The following is a 25,055-nucleotide window of genomic DNA, read 5'->3' as shown; positions in this document are numbered from 1 at the left end:
TCAGACAATACATAAAAGATTGGGTAGAAGGAAGAGACAAAATTTGAATGGAACACTATTCTATCTCCAGAACCAAACATGCAGCAAATCATGTACCACCAGGCTCCAGCATATGTGCTTGACACCCAAGACAAAACAACACATATTCATTAACAAATTGAAAGCAATTACTTTCATATCGGTGTGGGCTCTTTTAACTTAAGCATTAGGAATGGGTTCAAATGTCTTTTTGAACAAGAGAAAAATATAATGTATCACAAAAATTATATAATTGCATAAGATGTAGGTATTTAATTACGAGGAGATAAAAAAATAATCAATTGATCAAAAAAGCGTTTCAAGTGTGAAATATCTTTGAGAAAAAATTAAAAAAAAAATAATATTCATGCTTCCGTCAAAGTGAACTTTTATTGCCACTCCTCCGTGAAAAAAATTCCAAAGTTATCATCATGACATGAAAAATCTTTTCAAAGTGTGGGGAGATGAAACTGCAGTAAAACATTATTGAAGAAGGCAACCTGGTGTTAACCCATCATCTTATGGAGAGAAAAAAATACATCTACACGGGCACAAAATTTTCAGAGCCTGGAGAATAAATAATAAAAATGCATTTCAAATTGGCAAATTAACAAGTGATTCTTTCCTTTTGCTTTCATTAATCACTACCCAATGGATCTACCGTGCCAGATGCCAATACATTGAGATGGTTGGGTTTGAATACCCGCCTTCTACAAAACATTTTACTGCAGCAATGGAAATAGCATTCCTGATCATCATCACGTCAATATAATTGAGTCCCATTCCAGACACTGAAAACTGTGAACGGACAATCCAGTGGGTGGAGGTTTTTCAACCAGGGATGCAGTGCATATATATGGTGCATTAAAGATTCAACTCTTGCCATTTTAACCATTATTATTTTTAAATATGTGCTTCTCATCAACATTGTTGAGAATACTCTGAAAGAAAAAGTGGTGAGTTTTTTTTCCTTTTTTTAAACCCTACTTACATTCCATCATCCAGGAAGTGCAGTGCAAAAATGATTGTGTGAAAGTGAGATTGGCATCAAAGGGGGGGAGGGAAGAACCCCCCCTTTTTCTTTGCCGGCAGGAGAGAAAAATCAAGGTTAAACATGTCCACAGGATAAACAACAACAGATCAACGGCATTTACATATCTATATAAATTTGCCACAAAAACAATAGCCCACTTAGCAACACTCAAAAAAGCAATTGTCATCATAAGTTAGGCAAAGCGTCTATGAACCTGTTCTCCTCATCATTCATCAGGCACTGAATATACCAGGGCAGCCCACAACTTAAGGCCTTTGACCCTTATAGCGTCCTTTCACTTATAATATTCGCAGTTAAAAATGCCTTATGTCCAAGGTCTAACTTCTGAATTGCTAAACAGAGCTACAAACCACATGAAACCATTTCATATTCTCATGGTCAAACAGTGCAGTCAAACAAAGTGTTCGCCAATCATTACGGCAATGGAAAATAAAAAATTCACGATGATTCCATATGACTGCAGCTCTGTGACAAAACCTTGCACTCATAATGGCATTTTGTTATTCAAATTTCTTAAGGAATATATATATATATATAATGGAGTTGTGGCCTTCAATCATGGGACTCCCTGCGTGCATGTTAATGGAACTAGCACATTACAAACATATCATAATGGTCAGTGAATAACTTAGAAACAAACATTCTGATTGCTTCAAAAAACGTTGCTTTCCCCCCTCCTGCCCCTTTCCATAATGATTTTTTTAATTTCATGTTGAAGATGTAATTTAAATACATACTGGAGAAATATAGACTCAAATGGAGTCTAAAATCAAATATGTTTTGCTCTTAAGCAGCTACAGACATGATTTGAATCAAAGCAGAGATTTTTCCCATCAGAAATCCATGAAAACAATTCCAATTGTACATAAGAGCGATGCCCACAAGCAAAGGTATCAAAACTTTCACTCCTAAAAACATTTGCAACAGTAATTTAGCAAAATATATAGAGCAAATCAACATAAAACCACAGTGGGCACTTGGTTATGTGGAAATGCCTATTGGGGGTACATAACATCAAGGAAGGGTAGAGATTTTGAAAGTTATCTCATTTTGAAATGCAATTACATGTCTACCTACATGTTTACTTTTTGTGATGCCTTGTACTTCCCTTCACATGTAATCAAAATAAACAGGTAGTCAACATAGCATGTGCATTGCTAAATCTACAGATTTGAACAGAAGATACAAATCACTCATTTAATAATGATATGTAGTATCTTTTTTTTTAACTCTACTCAATGCGTGATATTACATAAAAATTCCTAGCTGCCTAGAAAGCATTTTAATGACAATTCCTCATTCTTGTGTCTGCCACAGCTATGTGCAAATAAGATATATGCTTGCTGGCAAACTGAATTGGCAGTTGGTCACACTCTAAATACTGTTTGAACTTAGCATGGAACTTAATCAATAGGAAAGGTCCATTTGCTCAGATTGTCAACTGCCAACACAATGTACCAAGCACCAACCTTATTCTTTGATGATGCACTGATATGTTGTCACTGAAAATGTACCATTATGATGAGTTTATATTCTGTATCTAAACTATTGAAATAACTAAAGTGACGAATCTAAGTGATGGAAGGTTAAGACAGTGATAAAAGGTTTAAAATTCACAGTGACAATCAGGTTCAATGCGCCATCATTCACCATGAAAGTGCCAAGCTAAAAGCAACTGAGTGGCACTCCAAAAGATTTGAGAGAGCCATGATAGTATATATGCTGGAGTCTAGTATGTTAACACATGCTCTACAAAGTACAATCATAACAGCTTTAGTGATCTGATTTTGTGATAAACTATTCATGTAATTGTACAATCATGCATGAATGCTTTGAGCAAAAACATAAAGAAAATGCAGTGCTCATTGTTATGTATTTCATGGTTGGAATTAATCAAATAGTGCTCCCATCTCAAATATATCTTTTTGAGAAAAAATGTAAGCATCTTACGAAATTTCAATCCTTGGCTTGACCATTATTATAAATCCACCGGTTTTGAGACAATGGAAGGTTTGAGATCCCTCAACCCTTTGCACTCAGCTTTCAAAGTGGGACTCGGCAAATAAATATAATCTAATTACTTTTCAATATTGAGGACCGTTGAATAAATTCTTTCATGACAATGTATTGTAAGATTCAATCTGAACGGACACAATTGCCTAGCAAAAACGTCTACTCAATGCACTAAATATCTCTCAAATATGTCTCCAGTTATGTACTTTTTCACTGTGTACATGTATATATTTTTAACATTGAATTAGTTGAGTTAAAAATTTTTCTCTCCTGATTTTAAATGGATCTTTTATTCAACATCAAAAATGAAGACATTTCCCCAAATGTTTCCAGTTTTTCCTATGAAGTGTCGTGTCAACTTTGATACTGTCGTGATATTTTCTATTGGTTTACATGTATGTTATGTATACATTATATTCATAAAGCATTTTCCAGATGCTTGATTTTGCATCTACGAGTATTAATTCTTTCCCGCATAATTTACTTTATTGAACCAATGTAAAGAGAATCTTAAAAAATATTCTATAGATGGTCATTGCATATTTCATAAAACATTTAACATGTAAACAATACAAGGTAGGCAAAAAAAAACATTTTGAAGACATTGCTTCCGTCATCTGCTAGATATTTTATTTTCAAGATCTTTTTCCATGCATTTATAAAATACCATTCAGATGCTAGTGTAAAATTTAGCTCAACAGAGCTCTCCCAGGACTGTGAGGTTGTCTCATCCAGGGCAAGGATGTAAAATATTTGGGATAAAAAGTATGTATCTAATGAATATGCTACATAGTTTATGATTGTGTCCATTGTATCCCTTTTAATCAAAGAGTAACTATCCGGAGAATGACTGGCAGAATTACATGATAAGAAAAAATCCTCAAGCATTCCAAGGAAGTGACAATATTTCAATGGAAGTTCACTTTTAAATGAGGGAAAACCCTGTTGACATCTCTCGGAAAACTGACAGTGAAGACAGATGCATTAATAACAGTGCTAATGTTTATTTATGACAGTCTTCCCACTTTGCGTAGCTCAATTTCAAAACCAAAAGGCATGAATGTTCTTCTTCATCATCAAGAGGTAAGCTTCTTGATAATGATTTGGAAGCATATTATAGCTTTCTTGATTCAGGTTTAACAAGGTTAGAGTTTGGAAAATTACATAGTATTTATTCATTATATTAACACGTCTATATTCCGCAAAGTTAATTCACCTATGATCAACTTAATCTACAGTATTAAGTTAAATTTTAGAAATATGGGCTTTTATGTTTGTCTTGACTCCATTTCTGTGGATGTATTGCCTTCATTCGAGTGAAGACTGTATTTAAAATCATAAAAGTCCATTTGGTGAGTGAATGTATGAGGTGGTAACTTTGTTATGTGATGGATACTCGTGCATTTTGATTGAAAACTTGATTATTGTATTCAAATTTATTTAAATGCAAGACTATCAATAGGTAACATTCTTTTTCATTCCCTGAACTTAGGTAAGTAAAGATAATTTAGGCATAAATTCATTTTTATTGCGCAAATGAATATTCCTTAAATAAACTCAGGGGTCGGGAAAATGCGGTGGCTAACCTACTGGCTTCCCACTCAGAGGACCCGGGTTCGAATCCCTGCAGTGACGTATGTTTTTCAGTGGTATCCTGATCCCTACTTGAGGTGCTTTGCAGAGGCCACTTTGAGTTAGCATGCCGTCCGTTGGATGGGACGTTAAGCTGCAGACCCCTTGGTGCCTTTCCTTATTAGAGCAGGATAACACTGATGCCAGGTTTCCCTCCACCCTTTATCCTTTCCTATCCATTCCCTAATGGCGCAAGTGACCTCAGCTGTCGGTCGCCTCTCCTACGTACTCCCTCCCCTAATACTAAAAAAATGCATCATTGCTTGCAAAAAAAATTAGACTAACTTTTTATTAAAAATTTAGGACGAGTTTTCAACAAACAATTTAGGCCAAATTTCTGTGAAAAAAATTTGCGATGAAATTTCATAAAAAAATGGATTGGATAAATGTTAAATTTTCACGTATTGGCCAATGATTTTTCCAAGCCAATCCCTCCATTTTTTATGCATGCCTCAATTTTACAAGTTATGTAATTATTATTATCATTCGAATGATTCCTGCTCTCAGTCAGTCCTAGTTGAGTGAGGCGTTAGCTGGGTGGAAGGGGGGGAGAGGGGGGCATGCCTTTTTTTAAGGGGGGAGTGCAAAGGGTTTATACAAGGCAAGGCAGTCACTGCGGGCATGAGGTCAGAGAAAGTCACTGCATTAGGAGATGGGGGTTGTTTATTTGGCGGCGGCAGGGGGAGAGAGGGAAGAGGGTACTTGGCACATTTGACACAGGAGCACACAAAAGCACCAATTGGATCCATAAGTAACTAATTCTTTCATACAAACGGCAGAGATATATATATATATATATATATATGTATATATATATAGAGAGAGAAAGTGGGCGACAAAAATAATCGAAGGTTTATACTTTACAATGTTCTTTGGTGGTTGTGAGGAGTTTGGACGGAATGAGGATGGGCGCAATGGCACGAGTTAGCAGAGCAGCTTACCCCTTCTCCTCCTTTGATGACTGGCTGATGTTTTTCGGGAACCACTCGGTCACCTTGGCATCGAACACCAGCGACAGCAGTAGATTCCTGTCACCTGGGCCGCACACCCAACCGCCAAAACATGTGAACGCGCACGCACGCACACAAACAAACACACACGCAAACACAAAAGGACAGACACCATAATACGTACAACACAAATCGGCTGCCTGGCAATTATTCCTTCCCAAGCGTGACAGATTTCCAAGGTTGGTTTTTTCTCTGAAAATGTCCACTCTGGGTTTTTTTTTCACGTTAATTGTTTTCCCCTCTTTCCAGACGGTTTTTTTTTTCATTTTTAACTGATTCAGGGTTGTCATGCAAGGTGGCCGCTTGATCGGGAAATATTTTTTTTTACAAATCATTCAACTTTTTCAAAAATTCAGGAAAAAAGGGCCAAATGATTTATTGTACTTGAATGCTTGAAGCGCCAGTGCCTGAATCACGGATTTCAAATGAGAATGATGTTCACTATAGATTTCACGACCAGTTTATGTGCTTTGTGCATTGTGCATATGGAAGCCCTGTCAATAACCAAAATAAAATATGGTGGGAGCAGCCACAATGATATCAGTGGCTCACTCAGAGTGATTAACATTATGTAACAAGTTAGATCTTGAACACTTGGGAGATTAATTGCAGAAAAGACAGAATATTCATCGGGAATCTAATATAAAACCGAACGGATAATGACCAACCACCCTGATTTAACCTTCAGAGTTGCATTTCTCAAGTCTATGCATTCTTTTTCTTGACGAGATGAAGGAATGGCTTCTTGAATTGGTTCCACAACCCACTGCACTAACTCTATCTCTGTATCACAAAAATTTTTCCACTACAAAATTATGACCCGTCAGAATTCTTCATTCAAGATACAGGTAGTCACACCTTAATTTTCTAATTAATGTTTTACATTCTCGTCATTTATGACCTTTGGTGTCGAAACACGAGGATGATTGTTTTCCCTGCATTTAAAACATAAAAGGGAAGATTGTGTGTGATATGATTAATGATTACATCAGAGTCACACCAATGAAAACATCAGATAATGAAACCAATCCCTGCATTTCCAACTCTTCAACCCTGTATCAACAGATTACCGAGAGGAAAATAATTTAAACGTGGACCTTGAAAATCTGGGCCGAAAGTTAATCACCAGGCATAAAAGAGAGCTCAAGGAAAGTTTCTTTTTTCTTTCTCAGTCTTCAATGAATTTTTTCCAATGTTGAACCTTCACTGTGATGTGATAATCAAAATTGAGTCAGTTAGAGAGAAATTTACTAATGAACAGCAAAGCTCCCAAAGTAATTTCCATAATCTTTCTTTTTCCTCATAGAAAACATATATATATATATTCATATATATATATATATATGTATATACGCGATATATATATTTTTTTTTAAAAAAAGGAAGAATCTTTTTAAAAAATAAAAAAGTGTGATTACTGTTGTAAATATATATATATATTTTTTTCCTTTTTAAATATTATTAAATAATGCTGTTTCTATCATGGAAATTATAGGATGCGATCAAATTTTATTCTTTTTTTTTTTAAATTTCTCATCTATGCAAGTTCTACTGGGGAAAATAAAAAAAAGTTGTAACAAAGTGATGTTGGTGCATAAAAGTGGATTCTAATAATTGTTGGTTCAAATAATGAGTGCGGATTGGTGTGAATGGTCAGTAAGTGAGCAGTGATCCTTTTTCCAAAAGGGTGATTGAAAATTTTGCCTCTCTCTCTCTCTTGTGGGTGGGTGCCCCTAACCATAAAAAAAAGATAGGTCAATGGACTTGAACGAAAATCAGGCATGCTCAAGGAGGACATTCAACAGCACATCCATGCACACAAAGTGTGAGATTCCAGCAGTGGTGCAGTAGCAAGTCGGACGTCATCATCTCCGTTCCCAGGGTTATCGGCCAAGTGAAACGCATTGAGTGTTGTACCACTTGTTTTTACCGCTCAAACTGAATTGGGGGAATGACTATAAACCTTCATCAGTGGGGATAAGAAGGTTATTGCATCATTTTGAAGGCAAGGAATTGTGAATTCAGCCGGCTAATATTCTAACAGATCCTTCACCTCTGATTCTCAAGATTCATGAGCTGAAGAAGACTCCATGAATGGAAAATCATTTGATATTAATGGGAAAATAACATTATGGCATCAGTCGGCCACTAGATCAGTTACTTCAACTGATTCCTAACCTTTCTCTTAAGATCTATTACCATTATAATAGGACTTGAAAACAATTTGATGTTGATAGAATATGATTATGATATAATTCTGTGACTATCGGATTATTAAAGTGATTTATCATCCTGACTTTTATGAAATGGTGAGCTTAAGATGGTCACAGTAATAGACCAGTGCTTGAAAAACATTTGACGCTAAAGGGAAATAACATCATGGTATCATCCTCCAACTATCAGATATTTGAGTTAATTTCTTGACTTTAAAGAATTGATTTACTTCAGATGGCTATTGTGATAGAATTATACTTGGAAAATATTATAATGTTAACAGAATAATATTATCATACCAGTCTGCAATCATCAGGTATTTCAAGTGATTCCTAATTTTAACTTTAACTATAGAAGCAGGCCACCGTCATGATGTTAGTTAGGAGTGAGCAGATATTTCATTTAATTCCTCACGTTGGCTTCTAAGACTGGAGAGGTCAAGATTTCTCTGGGAACTCAACAGTGAATGCTGGAAAACTATTATGGTATTAGTAAGTAGTGACCTCACACAGAAATGGAATATAAACTCAATACTTGAGATGAAAGTAAGGCAATCATTAGCTGTAATTTAGATATACAACATGCATGAATTCAGAATGATGGTCGATATCCTGATATGGTTCATTTACCTCCTGGGATTATTTTAAATATGATGTGCAAACTAATTTAGGGATTCAAAAATTTTAGGTTGGAAGTACTTCCCTTAACTTCACATGAACTTTTTTGTTCCTATCTGCAGCATAAATTTTAAGAAAACTTAGTCACTGACCGCATGCTTTAAGAGAATTTAGTAATTCTTGAAAGAAATCAATGAATTATTAAAGACTCCACTAGCTGTGAGTTGGTGCACTGATTATGAGAAAATTGAAAGATTATGCATTGTAACTGAGGCACACCAACCTTCTTCATGCTTCTTTCTTCCCGCAAAGGAAGGAATGAACTTGGAAGTTGGTGGTGATGAAAGCAATTGCCAGTGCACTTTAAACTGTGGAAAGTTAATGTGGTGAAGTACGCTGCAAAATGACCGAAAAACTCAAAAATACTTTCTCAGGTTTCAATTTTTTCATGCTAATTATTCAGAAATAATTTGGCAGCACTGGCGAGTTGAAAAAAAATGGAGTTAGAGGAGGTTGTAAAGAAAAAGGAGTGAGGAAAATCATCATCTTTAACCTAAGACTAATGCAATTAGTTTTCTTTATTTGCTCGCTGCAGATTTTAAAGTTTCCAAAACACAAAAATCACCAAAAAAAAATTATGTTTAAATGAAAATTTCTGCTAAACTGCAGATTCTAAATTTTGTCTTGGGACAGTTGGAATTGAATCCTTAATAACCTTCACGAATGGAAGGATAATTATTCGAGATTCCGTGTTACCTATAAACAATCACATTTTAAATTTTACTGATGCAAACATTCCCAAATAAAATGTAAAAATGTGATAAATGACTGATGATATCATGATTTGATTGGGTAGATTTCAAGGGTATCAAGCTAAAGGTTGGGACTAGGATATGGATGTAATGCAGATATAGTTAGCCATCAGATATTGCTATTTCAAATCATCGTGTTCTAAGATATTTAAACAACTATTTCTAACATATTTAAACAGCTACAATGATCATTTTATCAGGAGTTCAGCAAAATCCTAGATAGAATCTAACCATCAATTCATAAGGCATGACAAAAGCTTTGTGGGGAAAAAGGAGGGGAACAAATAGTTTCTAACTAATGATAATTTCCAAATCTGAAAGCACAAATCCTTGGCCCACAAAATTTTCTCCATTATTGTTGTTTCTGAATTTATATATCTGTTCATTTGCTGACAGATTATATGAAAATCTTAAATTAATGTTGGTGAAAATTCCGTCTCCTTCAATGAAGTGTTCCAACATTTTTATTAATCACATTAACCCGAGAATGGTAACGCTATTTTTTTCACCCTATTCTGGTAACGTGGGGTGAAGAAACAATCATTCATAACTCAAACCCATTATGAATATGATAGTCCTATGGGGGCTCATTTTGTTTGTTTTTTAATGTAGAAGCAAGTAACCCAAAGATTTTTTTTCAAATTTTATCGGATGAGAGAAAAGTATGAGCAAGAAGGGTGAGAAAGGTGAAAAGTCAGCACAATTACTTTTTTGTAAATTTATAATATCTTAATCAATTTTCAACCAAATTAAGTAAACCCAATGGGATTATAAAGGGGAGATACTATGCTTTAAGAAAATAACAGTTGTTTTATTCCAGTTCTTAAAATAAGATATTTATTTTAAGAAATCAAAGTGCACAAATTTTACAATTTGCGCACTTTGAATTTTTCATCGTAAGATATCTAAAATTCGATTTTTGCCGTGGACCTGGGTTTCATTAGTACAAATTTTGTTCAAAATGGAAAAAACCGGCTTTATTCGAAAGCAAAGAGCATATATAGACACCATCATTGTAGAAAAAAATGCATATATCATCATTGAGAAAAGTACATACAAAGTGATTTGTTTTTCCCCCACCTGGTTGCCGTTCTAGGGTTAATGATCAGCAATGAGTAATGGGATGTGAAGTAACTTCAGAGATGAAAATAACTTGGATAAATTAACTCTACTACACAGCTGTTAATCAACACTGCACATTAATGCTTTGAGCTCACTATAGATATATTTTGTGAGGGAGTGGTTGAATGGGGAGGCATATTCTTCTGTTCAGTAAAAACAAGTTGAAATGATTATTAGCAAGTCTCTAACTAGTTCAAGCCACATAAATTTTTTTTCATATTAATGATTTTGCTTTGCAACACTACTGGTCATACCACAATTAAAAATAAAACCATATATTTGGTGTGATGAAGCACGTGGATTTCAGAACACAAATAATGGGTGAAGTGCCAAAATCATAATTGAATTATAACTAATCTCTCATTCAATTACGTGTGACATTTGTGAAATCAACCATTCTCCATATTTGGTTTAATTAATTACTAATTTTTTTTCCAATAAAGATGATTGAAGTCATAAACATTGATATTATCATCATCACACTGTCAGTGCACTGCACACAATTATTTTTTTGCTTTTTTTATTTTTAAATGCTCCACAACGCCAACAACACTAACTTAATGGAAATTAAGCACAATTGAAAATGCAACACACATCTATTGATTACACTCTATGTATTAAAATCTAAACGACAAGAACAAAAATTGAGATAATGTAACATTCAATCAAAAATCTTTAAGACTAGGTTTATTTTTTAAGGCAAATAGAAACTAGTGGATACCTCATTATAATTTTCAGCGACTTCAACGTAACAGCTGGACCAAATTTGGTTGAGTATTTTTACTCTGAACAAAATTGTCATTGAATAAATAATCAAAGTTAATTTATAATATCTCTTTTGTTCAGGATGCCCATTAGGTCTTTAAAAAACATATACTGATTCGTCGCAAAAAAATCAAACAAACAAAGAGAAAAGGAATTCTGTCATTTTATCATCTTTCATAGTAGCAGGATTATTTCTATCAATAAATAAATGAGCAAATCAAACCCTGAACTGGTTCAAAATTATTTTTCACATGTCAAACTTTTCCGTAAGCAACTGATTATATGAATTCATTGATTTCAGATAGAAAGCAATAATAATCAAAGTGAATGCTCTCATTTATTTCTTATGCATAACACCTATCCTTTTTTCCTTTAAAAAAAAAGAATCCTGTGTTCATTTTCCATCATGCAACTCTTTTTTGTTCCATGCTGGTCGTAGCATTAATAGTGCCATTGTGGTTAATTCGGTATTGTGAAGATATGAGAGACTTCTGTTGTCTTGTTTAAGTTTTTAAGGGGTTTTAATCAAGCAGAGTCAAGAGATATCCACACAGGAGTTTAAAGAGTTAAATGCTTCTGTGAGAGGTGCAGCATTAGGATTTTAATTCAAGATTGGGGGTATAACATGGAGGTTTAGTGAGGTTTTCAAACATGTCATGGCAAGCCATCAGACAGGACAACAATGATTTTCAGCAAGTACAGTGACTTATCAACAGAAGTAGTGAAAAATGTTCTCAGGAGTGTGACATAATGCTCGTAGAATGCAATGCGATGTAATATTATTCTCAAAGTTATGACGCATATACTAGACATGTCATTTTCATTTGGGGTAGGTAGGGCTGAAAATGGGCTGATTTTATAGATTATTTCATGGCACGTACCCATTTTAAGTTCTTTCGTCCACTCTTGCACACTTATCTTGCCTTTATTGCATACAATCGTGAATTCCAAAATTGAGCTCTTTAAATTTTTTGAGGAAAGAAAACAAAACCTTTATTTTTCAATGGCTTAATATACAATGCTTCTTAGTGCCAAGCTGCTATGACATGGTCATACAACCAATGCCCCAGTGTCTCCAAAAATCCATCGATTGAAAAGGCAATCGAATATAAAAACAGAGGACTATTTAAGCTTCAAAATGATGCAAGAATTACAGCATTTTCCCCTTGATAACGCACACCTTATGCATAACCCACAACCAGAACTTTGTAGTTATCATGAATTTGTAAAGATACCGTGCGCCCAGGGCTTCATAGTTATCTTGAATGTGTATAGATGCTGCGCATATGTATTTACATATATATATATATATATATATATATATATATATATATATATATATATATATATATATATATATATAAATATATATATATATATATATATATAATGTATAACACTTAGCACTAGTGGACACAGACAAAAACACAGAAACACACAAAAAAAGAGACTCACTATTTTTCGAATTTTCGGTGGTCGTTGCCACCTTTATCAAGGAAGAGAGGGACAGAACTGTTCTGTCCCTCTCTTCCTTGATAAAGGTGGCAACGACCACCGAAAATTCGAAAAATAATGAGTCTCTTTTTTTGTGTGTTTCTGTGTATTTGTCTGTGTCCACTAGTGCTAAGTGTTATACATTATTATTCACGTCCGTGAGACTTTCAAAAAGTGTTATATATATATATATGTATATATGCACATAAAAATCATAAATAATGTGTGTAAAAATATACCTATATCGAATGTGTGTGTGCAAAAATACATCTATGTTTTGATTTTTTTCAATTTTCATTACATAATGTGCATCGTCATTTTTCCGATCTTCTGAACATTTTTGTACAAATATCGCACGTGTTATCAATGGGAAAATACGTATTGAAAATAAATGTTTCCTTCTATTTCTAAAATAATTGGAGACAACAGTTTTGGGATTAGCCTTGTACTTTTGTGCAAACAGGATCTTCCAATCTAGAGGTTGTTCTAATGTTAGGTGAAGTGAGAAATAATTTTCAAGATATTCCAAACATTTGAAGGCTTCTTAAAATTTAATATTTTCATAGTAAATACCAAGCCGATGGAGTAAAAACGTTAATTTTTTTCATTGGAAGAGTAGAGTTAATAATGAAGGAATGAAATGTACAAAAGTTTATATGCATATTCATGTGTAGAATATTATTCATTTGGTTTAAAAGTAATTATTGTATTTTGTCATCACTGACTTAAGAATTCATTGCTACTTTCCTGACTACTCAAAAAGCTCTTTATCGGTAAGATTCTTCCTGATTTTGGATAGTTGAAAAATATCATGATACATTTAAAAGACCCTTCCGGGTTACATATTTTTTGTTTCCTGACCATGCCCATGAATTTGGACCAAACATACATCTCAAGGGATTCATTATGTCACTAGAACAATTCAAAAAATTTTCAGGGAACATGAATTGTTTGGCTGTTGCAATTAAGATGATTTTTCCAAAAGAACAGGTTCACCTGATTAATTATTGCTTTCATTCATTAATACTTTCCCTTTGAGGGGTAGTCAATTAGACTGATTTTTTAAAAATCATTTCTCAAAAATTAAGTATGCACTCATGCTAAAAAAATCGTAATGACCTAACCAACAGCGAAAGAATAGGAAACTCTTATTACTACTCACAGAAATATGAATCTTTGTTCATCTTGTCAGATTTCCCATCAGAAGTGTTGGCTGCAAATAAAATCAAAGACTTGATATTTTTGACTCTGAAGGTTAATGAAACATCACTTATGTTTTTAAAATACGTGGAAATAAACCACTTATGATTTGAAATAGAATTAATATAATACTCTACAGTGAAATTATCAACTATAATCCTCAACAGTGAAATTGTACAGGGCACTGCAGTTGAATCCAGACAAATGAAACTTGTTTAAAAGCAAATTTATTAAAAAAAATACAAATGAAAATCCTTTGGCATACACGTAATGGTATCTGTCAAGAGAGTCCACTCTTGTCCTCCTGAATCGATCGCACGCACTCTTCAAAACAGAGCTCTCAATAATATATTAGCGAATGCTGCTACGATATCGGTGCGTAGAGATGCGACATTAGGGTGCCTCATCTTATTGGTATTTCCTTTCGACTATGCTGCAAACATACATAATAGTCGAGGGGGTTCAAGTCCGGGCTATTCGGGGGCCAGAACTCCTTGAACCAGAGCATGTCGATGTTATCTGAGAGCCAGTTTTGGACTAAATGACTGGTATTAGCTGGGTGCACCAACCTCCTGTTGAAAGACATAGTGTCTCCCCGAGGCCAACAGTTACCATCCGTGGTGTCATGACATTCTTCAAAATTTGAAAATTTGCAAAAATGGTAAAATTCCTCTGAAATAAGTACCTGAGCCTTTCCTCGAATTAGATTTCCTCGCCAGGTTAGCGAAACCTTCCAAAGCAGACTTCTCCGAAGCATTATACTTAGCTACAATATCATAAACAGTTGACCTGGAGTACCCGAAGAATCAAGCTATTTCTCTGGGCGAACGGCCAGTGCGAACACTTTCAATAATAGCGGCTCTCCGATGGTACTCCACAATGGTACGTAACATCTCTGCCAGCATTTTGAGGTTATGACTGTTTACTAGATGCCTATAGCTTTCATGAACGCCAAGTACGACCTCCAGTGAAACTATGATATGGCGGGAAATTCAAATTGAAATTTGTCCAGAGATAAGCGCTGCACCCTGTACAATGGCATTTCTGGAAAATCACGCTATGAATTGGATATTTGAAAAAAATTTGAATATAAACCATAAACTCTAGAAAACTACATTAGCTTGACAAATATACAATAAGTAGTATCCAACTTCTGTAAACTTTTCTTGAAATCTGCAACTCAAAAACCCACAAATACGAGGGTCATCCGGAAAGTAGTACCCGTTCGTGCCGCATGAAGTGCTGACGACGCGAGTAGCCGCTGGACGAGGTCAGATAGCTTCAGTGGCTTGTCTGCCTTCTCTGAGCCAAGTTGCGTGACGCTAGCATTGCCTGTGTTGTTTCTGTGATTGTTTACAATGTTTAAAAAAATTGAGAACGCCGCCAGTTGTGAAGTGAGGGCAGTGATTAAATTCCTCAATGCAAGAAACGTTCGCCCATGTGATATTCATCGCCAATTAAAGGAGGTGTATGGAGACAATGTAATGGACGAGTCGTCTGTTTGGCGGTGGTGTCGCAACTTCAACATGGGGAGGGGGAACACACACGACGATGAGCGTTCGGAGAGACCGTCTGTCATTACAGACCAACTGGTTAGCTCAGTTGACGAATTCGTGAGGAACGATCGGCGCGTCACAATTGATGACATCTGTGAGCATTTTCCCAATGTTTCTCGAACAATTGTTCATGAAATTGTTAAACACCATCTGCATTATGCAAAAATTTGTGCAAGATGGGTCCCTCGCGTATCTCAATGAGCTGGCGGCGAAGGACTATGCAGCAGGAATACAGAAACTTGTCACACGTTATGACAAATGCCTTAATTTGCTTGGAGATTATGTTGAGAAGTAGTTTAAAGTATCCTCTTTCAAATAAAATTTTTTATGTTTGTTAATATTTACTTTTGTGTCTTTATTTCACGAACGGGTACTACTTTCCGGATGACCCTCGTATGCATAGCTCAATTTATAAAGTAATATTTTAATTTTTTATGGGTTTTTCATTACATGACTATACCCATTTATTGAATCGCACCATGATCAAAAGAAGCCAATCAATGTTAGGGTTTCTTACCATTTAGTGGCAAGGTGACAACCATTTCAATAATCCACCACCGCACATTTTAATGCATTTTAAATTGAATTTGACAAAAAACTGAATGCATGATGCATGTAGATAATCCCAATATTTCAAATGGAAAAGTAAGATTCAAAATCACGATATGCTCATTTCTTCCAGGTGATACTTACACTGGGTGATGAAGTCTGATGCCGGAAATGACCTCTTTAGCGGCCACTTCCAGCCAGGCTGCTTGGTTCGCTCGAGGAAGTGCAAGAGCTCCTTTTCTGGCGATTCAAATGGGTGCTCATTATCATATAAGTACTTGCAGTAAACCCTGAAATCGATTTAAAAAATTTTAAATCGCTGTTAATCCAACCAAAACTTCATAAAAATGATTTATCAATGAAAATTCATCCTCCAATTTATGTTTCATTTTTAATAAAGACATTTGTAACATACCAATCAGGATGTATCCTCCATTTTTTGCCCTTGAAATACTTGGTTACTGAAGTACCTTTAAATGAATGACAAAACCATGAATGAGCATAAAATCTATCAAAAAAATTTAGAGCACTGTCTAGTTGTATTATTTAAGCTGCCACCATTATGCTTTTTGTATTCTATAAGTGACCTCAAAATATTATATGAAATATCTAATGAGGAGAATTAAGGTATTCTTTCCATTTTAGTACTAGTGCTTTAAACTTTTTCACCATACCCATGATAAATTTTCAAGAATGTTTCTAGTGAGGATTATACAAAAGCTCCTTTCAGAATAACTCAAGTTGCGACTTTACTGCTAGAATGCAAAATATTTAATGAATTTAACATATATTCCAAACGTTTAAGATAAAAAGTAATGCATCCAAAAAGCAGCAATATTCAAGCCCTATTTTTTTTGCTAAGCCAAGCAGACAAATAAGATTTTCGAATAGGCCAAATTAATTTGGGACATTTTTCAGAAATAAAATTACTGGTATCCTAATGTATAGGCATACACTACATTCATGTTCACGCATGAAGCAGGAAGCCTAAGATGAAAATAGTTGCGGGGTATATCATTCACAATTTCCATGCCACATATTTTCCAATCCAGATATGGTGGTGTAAGATGAAATTAGTGATATTATGAACTGTATCTTAAGAATACATCAATAAAAGCTCTCATTCAGTTTTCCATTGCACAGATGCAAACAATAAAAATTTAATAGATAAGATTGGAGCTGGGAGCATAATCACATTTTATAGCAAATTCCGAACTACAGCGTGACCTCGTTATACGAGCATGATCATTTCCGTGATCTTTCTCGTAAAACGAAACACTTGGTTAGTGAATCATTTTTTTACATTCAAAATAATGTAAAATATGAAAATGCGGTCTATGCCGAAACAAATAAAATTTGTTTTAAGTTTATTCAAAGAAAATTATAGACATTACTTAGGATCACGTTCACCCTTCATTCTATCGCAGAATTAAACCTCCGAGAATGCGAATTTGATTCGTAGAAAACCAAAAAAAAAGATTGGAAAGAATTAGTTTATTATTTATGATGCATTCATGATTCTTATTAAAAGAAACCTGTCGAGAGACATTTGTTTTCACCGGCTCTTTAAATTTTTTTGAAAGGTCGACATAGTGTTAAGTTTTATTATTTATCTATTTATTTAGATATCATTGCGTTAATTTTGACTGTCTTCTTGCAGCTTTTTCTTTGAGAAAATTTAAAAAAACTATTCATAAAATACAATTAAACTGTGCACGAAAAGTTGCAAATTACACTTCAGAACACAAGTTTGGACAAATATGCGATCACTAGCGACACCACAATGCTAGTGGAACTTGTGCTAAACACAAACGTAAACAGCCGGCGCAATCACTCCGCGCATCCCCCGTCACTCGTTGTGCGAAATGCCGCTCACTAAACGAGTCACTGTTGGGTAAAATATTTTTGCTCGTTATGCGAATTACTCGCTATCCTAGGTGCTCGTTCAGTGAGGTTCCACTGGATTTATTTCATTGCATGTTTGCAGACAAATACACATCAAATTAGAACTTTCTCCGGGATTTAAATTGCATGAATTTGGAGAGGAATATGTTAATATGATGGAAATCCCTTACATAATATTTTTATCTGGCAGAATGATCAAATGCCTTACCTAGGGGAAAACACAAAACTTAGGTGCAATATGAGTCACATTTGATTTAACTGCATTAACGCGACCAATATAAATCATATACATGCATATGTTGGCTAACCTTTGGTAAACTCAAGTTTAGCAATGAGATAATTACCCTGCTTCATTGAGACTATATTACATTATTTTGCATATTGAAAAGTCAGATTTTAGTGTTTTTAAGAACTGCTGTGGTTGATAGCATGTCAGACGCATCATTTCATTAGGGAACATACAAGAAAAAAGTGTTTAAATTCCTAGCAAAAGCGCAACACCCCCAACAACTTAAGTTATAGTTCCTGTTAGTTCTAAGATTTCAAAAGGAAGCCAAATAGTTGGCACAATCATTTATGTAATTACCAAATTTTTTCAGCATGTGGTGGACTGAAATGATAAACTTGGAGTCTACAGGCATGCAATCTTTAGTAGTATGAGAGTATCATTAAGGCATATAGAAAATGATTGTTTTCGATGCAAATTTTGATTATATCAAAATAATAACATGAGCAAAGCATCACATGAAAAGTTAACATAATAATAGTCTCTCATGGTTCTAAAGAGAGAAAACTGTCTTATAGTATTACATTTAAACTTGAAGTCATGAATTAAGTTTCAGGACCTGGCAGCTTAGAAGAGTTTTGGGCTCAGTGATGTTGAATTTCCAGGATTCTATGATAAATAAATAAATATTGACTAATGTGCGACATTTATTTTTCAATATAACAATTCAAATTTCTTCATATGAAGAGTAAACATCAAAATTCTTTCATCTTTTCTGTCTGATGCAAGTATTTTTTGTGAATTCTGACCAGAAAAATCAGGGTGTACCTCATGCCCTGAGAAATACAGGAAATGAATGTCTTGAGAACAAAATTGATACTGTGAGGAATAAAACTGCATATATGCAACAAAAATTTGAACGGAATGCATAAAGGAAAGCACAATTTAAAGAGTCCAACTAACCTTCAGCATGACTTCGTCTGATTTCTTCAACCGCATGAACACGGTACATACCATACTGTTCTGGTATCGCCACCACCAGAGTGAAAGGTGTGTTAGCAATTGGGGCATAGTAATACCTTCGTCTCAACCTTGACACTCTTTTCTGTTGGGGAAAGAAAAAAAAACTAAGTACATTGCGGCCATAATGCCATGGAGCAATTGAATCATTATTTTACTTGAGTCATTAGTAATTTAGGATATGATTTGAATATAAAATTATCGAACATATATCTACATGTAAGAGCCCCTCTTTTTGGCAAAATTGAACATTAATAATATGTATTTTTAGACACTAAAATGTTATTTTAGTATGTGCAAATAACTTGAAATCTTATACGGAAAGCAGAGCATCAAATTAAAAATAACCTCCCAGATGTATCATCACAGTAGCATAATGTAAACATCATATGCGGCACATTTAATTAACACATTATGACTCTCGTCAGTTACACCTGTGCCAGGCCACCTTCCCACCCCCACACAAATAACACAAACAAATGCCACAATAGGAGAGGAAAAAGTACCATGATTTTGATTCTGAAAACACAATGTTAGGATCTTCTATGTGACGGGGCCCAATAAGCAAGATATCATGACACACATATTTCCATTATTGTAATAATATATTAATATTAATTTTGTTTCAAATGCAAATGCTTTATCACTCACCATGTCATCATAGTGATATTTAATTGATAGCATTGCACTTCCAGTAGATTGGTTGATGACAGCATCCCTAAACTGCAAAGGACGGAAAATGGACATTAGCATATTGGTGTGACAATAAATAATTGTGTTCATGATTATATGATCATGCTGGCCAATTAATTCCAAAACCAACCAGAAAAATTGATTGTGCTAATGGTTTGCATTCAGTCAGCGAAGAATATTTCCCTTAGGCCAAATTCAAATTTTGTATAAATCAAGTATTTTGCAAACAAATAAAACAATTGTGTGTAAATGTATGCACAGTATACTGATTTAGTGAGATGTGTACTTTGTTTGCCAATTGTGGTTATCCATACATTTTTGGAGACCAGCACAATTGATTTTACCCTCACAATAATATTATAGTACACTGATAAATAAATTTTGGTTTCTGTTACCTGCATTATTAACTGAAAATACTACCTATAAGTATTAATCTAAGTGAATTCTTAATTCATGGCGCTTTTCTGCCAATAGAATTGAAATTGTAGATTTTTATTTAAAATTTTCTGAATCATGACCTTTATTGATTTACAAATATGCCCATGATTTAATTACGTGCAAACTGCATTACAGTGCACTAACAATAAATAAATAAAAATATGGCACAATGATTTTAATCCATCAAGCACATTTTTAAAGGTGTTACAACAAGGATTTTATTAATTACACAGTATTAAATTAATTTCTGAAGTGAATCCCTAAAGGAATTGAGATGAAGAAAGATATTTATACCAACTGATTGATTTTGACAGGAGCCAAATATAGACACTTATTTCTGTGCGACTAATGCACTGGTACATTTTATATTTACAGTAATATTTGATTCATTGCAAAATGATTTGACTACCACATGCCATCCATTACATCATAATGGAGATCAATATTAATATTATTACTATTATGTCAGATAACCTACTTTGATGAAAAAAGCATTATTAGTCTGTGTTTAAGTATATTTTAGTTTGAAAATTTAAGTGTGTCATAGAAGGCATATAAAAATTGTAAATATGAGATCAAATAACAAGTATTGGGTGGCTCCATAAAGATTCAGAATATAATTTAAAATGGCCGGCACTTTGAACCGATTCCTTTCTATGAAAATTGTCTCTGTGCATTGAACTTGAGGCTGAATATACGTCCATTTAGCCATATTGGACAAAGGATTACTGACACTTCCATCATTACATCACCTTCAGCAAAGTTCTCTCCAAGTTAACCAAGCTATACACAGGAAAAAGCATAAACCGTGTCAAACTCCAAGAAACTGTGGGAGATGCCGCAATGGTATCTTTCAATGGAGTCATCCGCTAACATGTATTTCAATGCAGGGCAGGATTTCAAATTCAATGCAGTTTACTTATGTGCATTATACGTTTTCTCTCTATCTCCTTAATATATATGAATATATATATATATATATATATATATATATATATATATATATATATATATGAATATATATGTATATATATATATATATATATATATGAATATATATGTATATATATATATATATATATATATATATATATATATATATTCATATATATATATATATTTCTTTTTATATATGTATATGTATATATATATATGTGTATATATATATATATATATATATATATATATATATAAATATATATATTCATATATATATATATATATATATATATATATATATATATATTCATATATATATATATATATATATATATATATATATATATATATATATATATATATATATAGCTATGCATGCCACGAAACGCACTGTTCTTATCCTTTATGATGTTGTATGATTCCTTTACTACTATCCTTTCCTCTGTGTGCCTTGTCTATTTCTCCTTTGGTGGGTGAAACAGCTACCTAATGCCATCTCTTGGCCAAAGAATCGGGGCACTTGGTTGCATAAAGCATCGCAGATCTCAGTGTAAATTACGTTTGCTGGATAGCTCAAGTGGTTAACAGCCTCTGCCCGGCAAGTGGAAAGATCCGAAGTTCAAATCCCGGTCTAGAAAATATTTTTACATTCATGATCTGCTGGAGTCCGCCTTCCCCACCTCTCCTGTGTTCGACCTTTGTGAGTGTTCCTATCCCTTTTCCTTATATCTGTTTCTATATAAATGAGTATTTGTTCGCCGTTTGGTGGGATTTCGTGTTTGAATGTATGTGTGTATATATCTATATATATATATATATATATACACACACACACACACACGAGGGTCATCCGGAAAGTAGTACCCGTTCGTGCCGCATGAAGTGCTGACGACGCGAGTAGCCGCTGGACGAGGTCAGATAGCTTCAGTGGCTTGTCTGCCTTCTCTGAGCCAAGTTGCGTGACGCTAGCATTGCCTGTGTTGTTTCTGTGATTGTTTACAATGTTTAAAAAAATTGAGAACGCCGCCAGTTGTGAAGTGAGGGCAGTGATTAAATTCCTCAATGCAAGAAACGTTCGCCCATGTGATATTCATCGCCAATTAAAGGAGGTGTATGGAGACAATGTAATGGACGAGTCGTCTGTTCGGCGGTGGTGTCGCAACTTCAACATGGGGAGGGGGAACACACACGACGATGAGCGTTTGGGGAGACCGTCTGTCATTACAGACCAACTGGTGAGCTCAGTTGACGAATTCGTGAGGAACGATCGGCGCGTCACAATTGATGACATCTGTGAGCATTTTCCCAATGTTTCTCGAACAATTGTTCATGAAATTGTTAAACACCATCTGCATTATGCAAAAATTTGTGCAAGATGGGTCCCTCGCGTATCTCAATGAGCTGGCGGCGAAGGACTATGCAGCAGGAATACAGAAACTTGTCACACGTTATGACAAATGCCTTAATTTGCTTGGAGATTATGTTGAGAAGTAGTTTAAAGTATCCTCTTTCAAATAAATTTTTTTATGTTTGTTAATATTTACTTTTGTGTCTTTATTTCACGAACGGGTACTACTTTCCAGATGACCCTCGTGTGTGTGTGTGTGTGTATATATATATATATATATATATATATATATATATATATATATATATATAAACCATAAACACATAAACAGTAATCAAACCGAGGGTCGGTTTGGTAGGTGATGGTAGAGTTCACCCAGTACTAAGCCATATACGGCATGTGAAATTCACACATCAGGGTAGGGGGGCCAGTTCCTTTCCCTGTGCTGGGTATGGTTTCCCAGGAAGACCTGGTACCCGAAAAATCACATAGCTTGGAGCTGCAGGTGCCCAGAGTGCCTTACCCGGGAATCGACCAGGGACCCTCTGGTCAGCAGTGCAACGCTCTACCCCCTGGACTACTGTGACCCACATGTATATAATCTCTCTCGAAGTAGAGTCTCACTCAAGTGAATAATAATATAAATGGAGAAGTAAGGAGAAACAATGCTAGTTAACAAAAACAAGGGGAAATACATGTGTTTTTGTTTGCCAGTGCCATCTTCCTTCTCCTTTTAATTTACACACACATACATATATATATTGGAATGTTGAAGACTGTAATTGAGGGGAGAATGTTAGGCAAACGAGGAAAGGGAAGGAACAGGATAGGGATGTTGTACGGGATTAAGGGAGGAAGAAAGTACTCAGAGATGAAGAGGGACCTGATGTAGAGTAGGATGCTGGATTTTGTGTTTGTTAGGAGCCAGAAAATATTTATTTAGTAGCTGTGTCCATCCAAAAACCTACCTTAACTGGTAGATTACCTAATAATATACAAGTTTGTTTATATTTATATTATATGTATATATATATATATACATATATAAGTATATATATATATATATATATATATATATATATATATATATGTATATATGTATATATGTATATATATATGTATATATATATGTATATATATATATATATATATATATATATATATATATATATATATATATATATATATATATATATATATATATATATACACATATATATATACACACATATATATATATATATACATATATATATATATATAGATATATATATATATATATATATATATATATATATATATATATATATATACATATATATATATATATATATATATATATATATATATATATATATATATATATATATATATATATATATATATATATAGTACAATACACAGTAACACATAATATAGAAACACAAAAAAAGAGAACACTCACACGTATTTTCTTGATATTTCGACGGAAACAATCCGTCTTCCTCTGAAGATGTAGAAGTAATGACTGCTGGAATTGTTGAGGTGAGGGGTGCGAGAGAAAGGGAAGGGGGCCAGGGGAAGGGGAGAACGGGAGGCGAAGGAGGGGTGAAAGGAATGGTTGGGGAGAGGAAAGGGAGAGGGAAGGGGTGGAAGTAACAATTTTAGGCCACTCCCATCAGTGAACGACATTGAGGCCCGGATGCTGATAGGCCATACAGATGTAAATAAATGCCAATTCAAGGGTTTTTAATTCTATAGGGTTATCGGATGTGGGAAGGGACGCTAGGACGGAAACATTGTAACACTGGTTGAAGGGGGTATTATGATGGGAAGCATGTTTAGGGATGGGGAGACCCGCGGACGGGGAGGAGGGATTGCACGAGGCGCGGTGGTTATTAATCCTAATGTTAAGTGGTGTGGAACATTGGCCTATGTAAAAGGACGGGCAGAGTTTACAGGTAAGAAGATAAACAACATTCTTGGAAGTGCAAGAGGAATAGGGGAAGGGCGGGAGAGAGTTGAATGGTGGGATGGAGTGGGGTGGAGTGGTGAAAATAGGGCAGGTTTTGCATCTTGCTCGATGGCATGGAGTGGGTATGGCTCTGGGAGTGTGAGGGGATTTTGAGAGTGGCCTGGTGGATTTGAGGATATCTACTTGGTTGGCGGGACGTTTGAAGGTGACAGAGGGGCAATTGGGGAGAAGGTTGGAGGAAGTGTTGTGATTTTTGAGGATGGGGAATAGGTCTTTGAGGATGAATTTGAGAGACTGAATGCCTGGGAAGTAGGTAGTACAGGGGGATCGAGATGGTGCGGGGGCTAACGTACTGGCTTCCCACCCTGAGGGCGCGGGTTCAAATCCCGGCGGTGTTGAATATTTTTCAGAGGTATCTCGATCCCTACTTGCGGTGCTTTGTGGAGGGCACTTTGAGTGAGTACGCCGTCCGTCGG

General features: G+C 34.8%; 1 protein-coding gene across 3 annotated transcripts in view; it reads right to left on the bottom strand.

The window, feature by feature from the left end:
• Window positions 1-25,055, bottom strand: part of stj (voltage-dependent calcium channel subunit straightjacket) — a 165,879-nt gene that overhangs the window by 33,908 nt on the left and 106,916 nt on the right. For 2 of the 3 annotated variants that reach the window (XM_071594676.1, XM_071594677.1), the window contains 6 exons: window positions 19,859-19,930; window positions 19,151-19,292; window positions 16,472-16,526; window positions 16,201-16,346; window positions 13,914-13,964; window positions 5,659-5,773 (listed from right to left, as the gene is read on the bottom strand). In XM_071594676.1, the coding sequence (XP_071450777.1) occupies window positions 5,659-5,773; window positions 13,914-13,964; window positions 16,201-16,346; window positions 16,472-16,526; window positions 19,151-19,292; window positions 19,859-19,930 (581 nt within the window). The remainder of the gene's footprint in view (window positions 1-5,658; window positions 5,774-13,913; window positions 13,965-16,200; window positions 16,347-16,471; window positions 16,527-19,150; window positions 19,293-19,858; window positions 19,931-25,055) is intronic. The other variant, XM_071594678.1, reaches the window with a different exon arrangement.

The sequence above is a fragment of the Hetaerina americana genome, unplaced genomic scaffold (genome assembly GCF_022747635.1).
Source record: "Hetaerina americana unplaced genomic scaffold, ioHetAmer1.1.p SCAF_66, whole genome shotgun sequence".
NCBI classification, from domain to species: Eukaryota; Metazoa; Arthropoda; class Insecta; order Odonata; family Calopterygidae; genus Hetaerina; species Hetaerina americana.
Note: the sequence above shows the minus strand (reverse complement) of the source record. Positions and strands in the feature narration are given on the sequence as shown.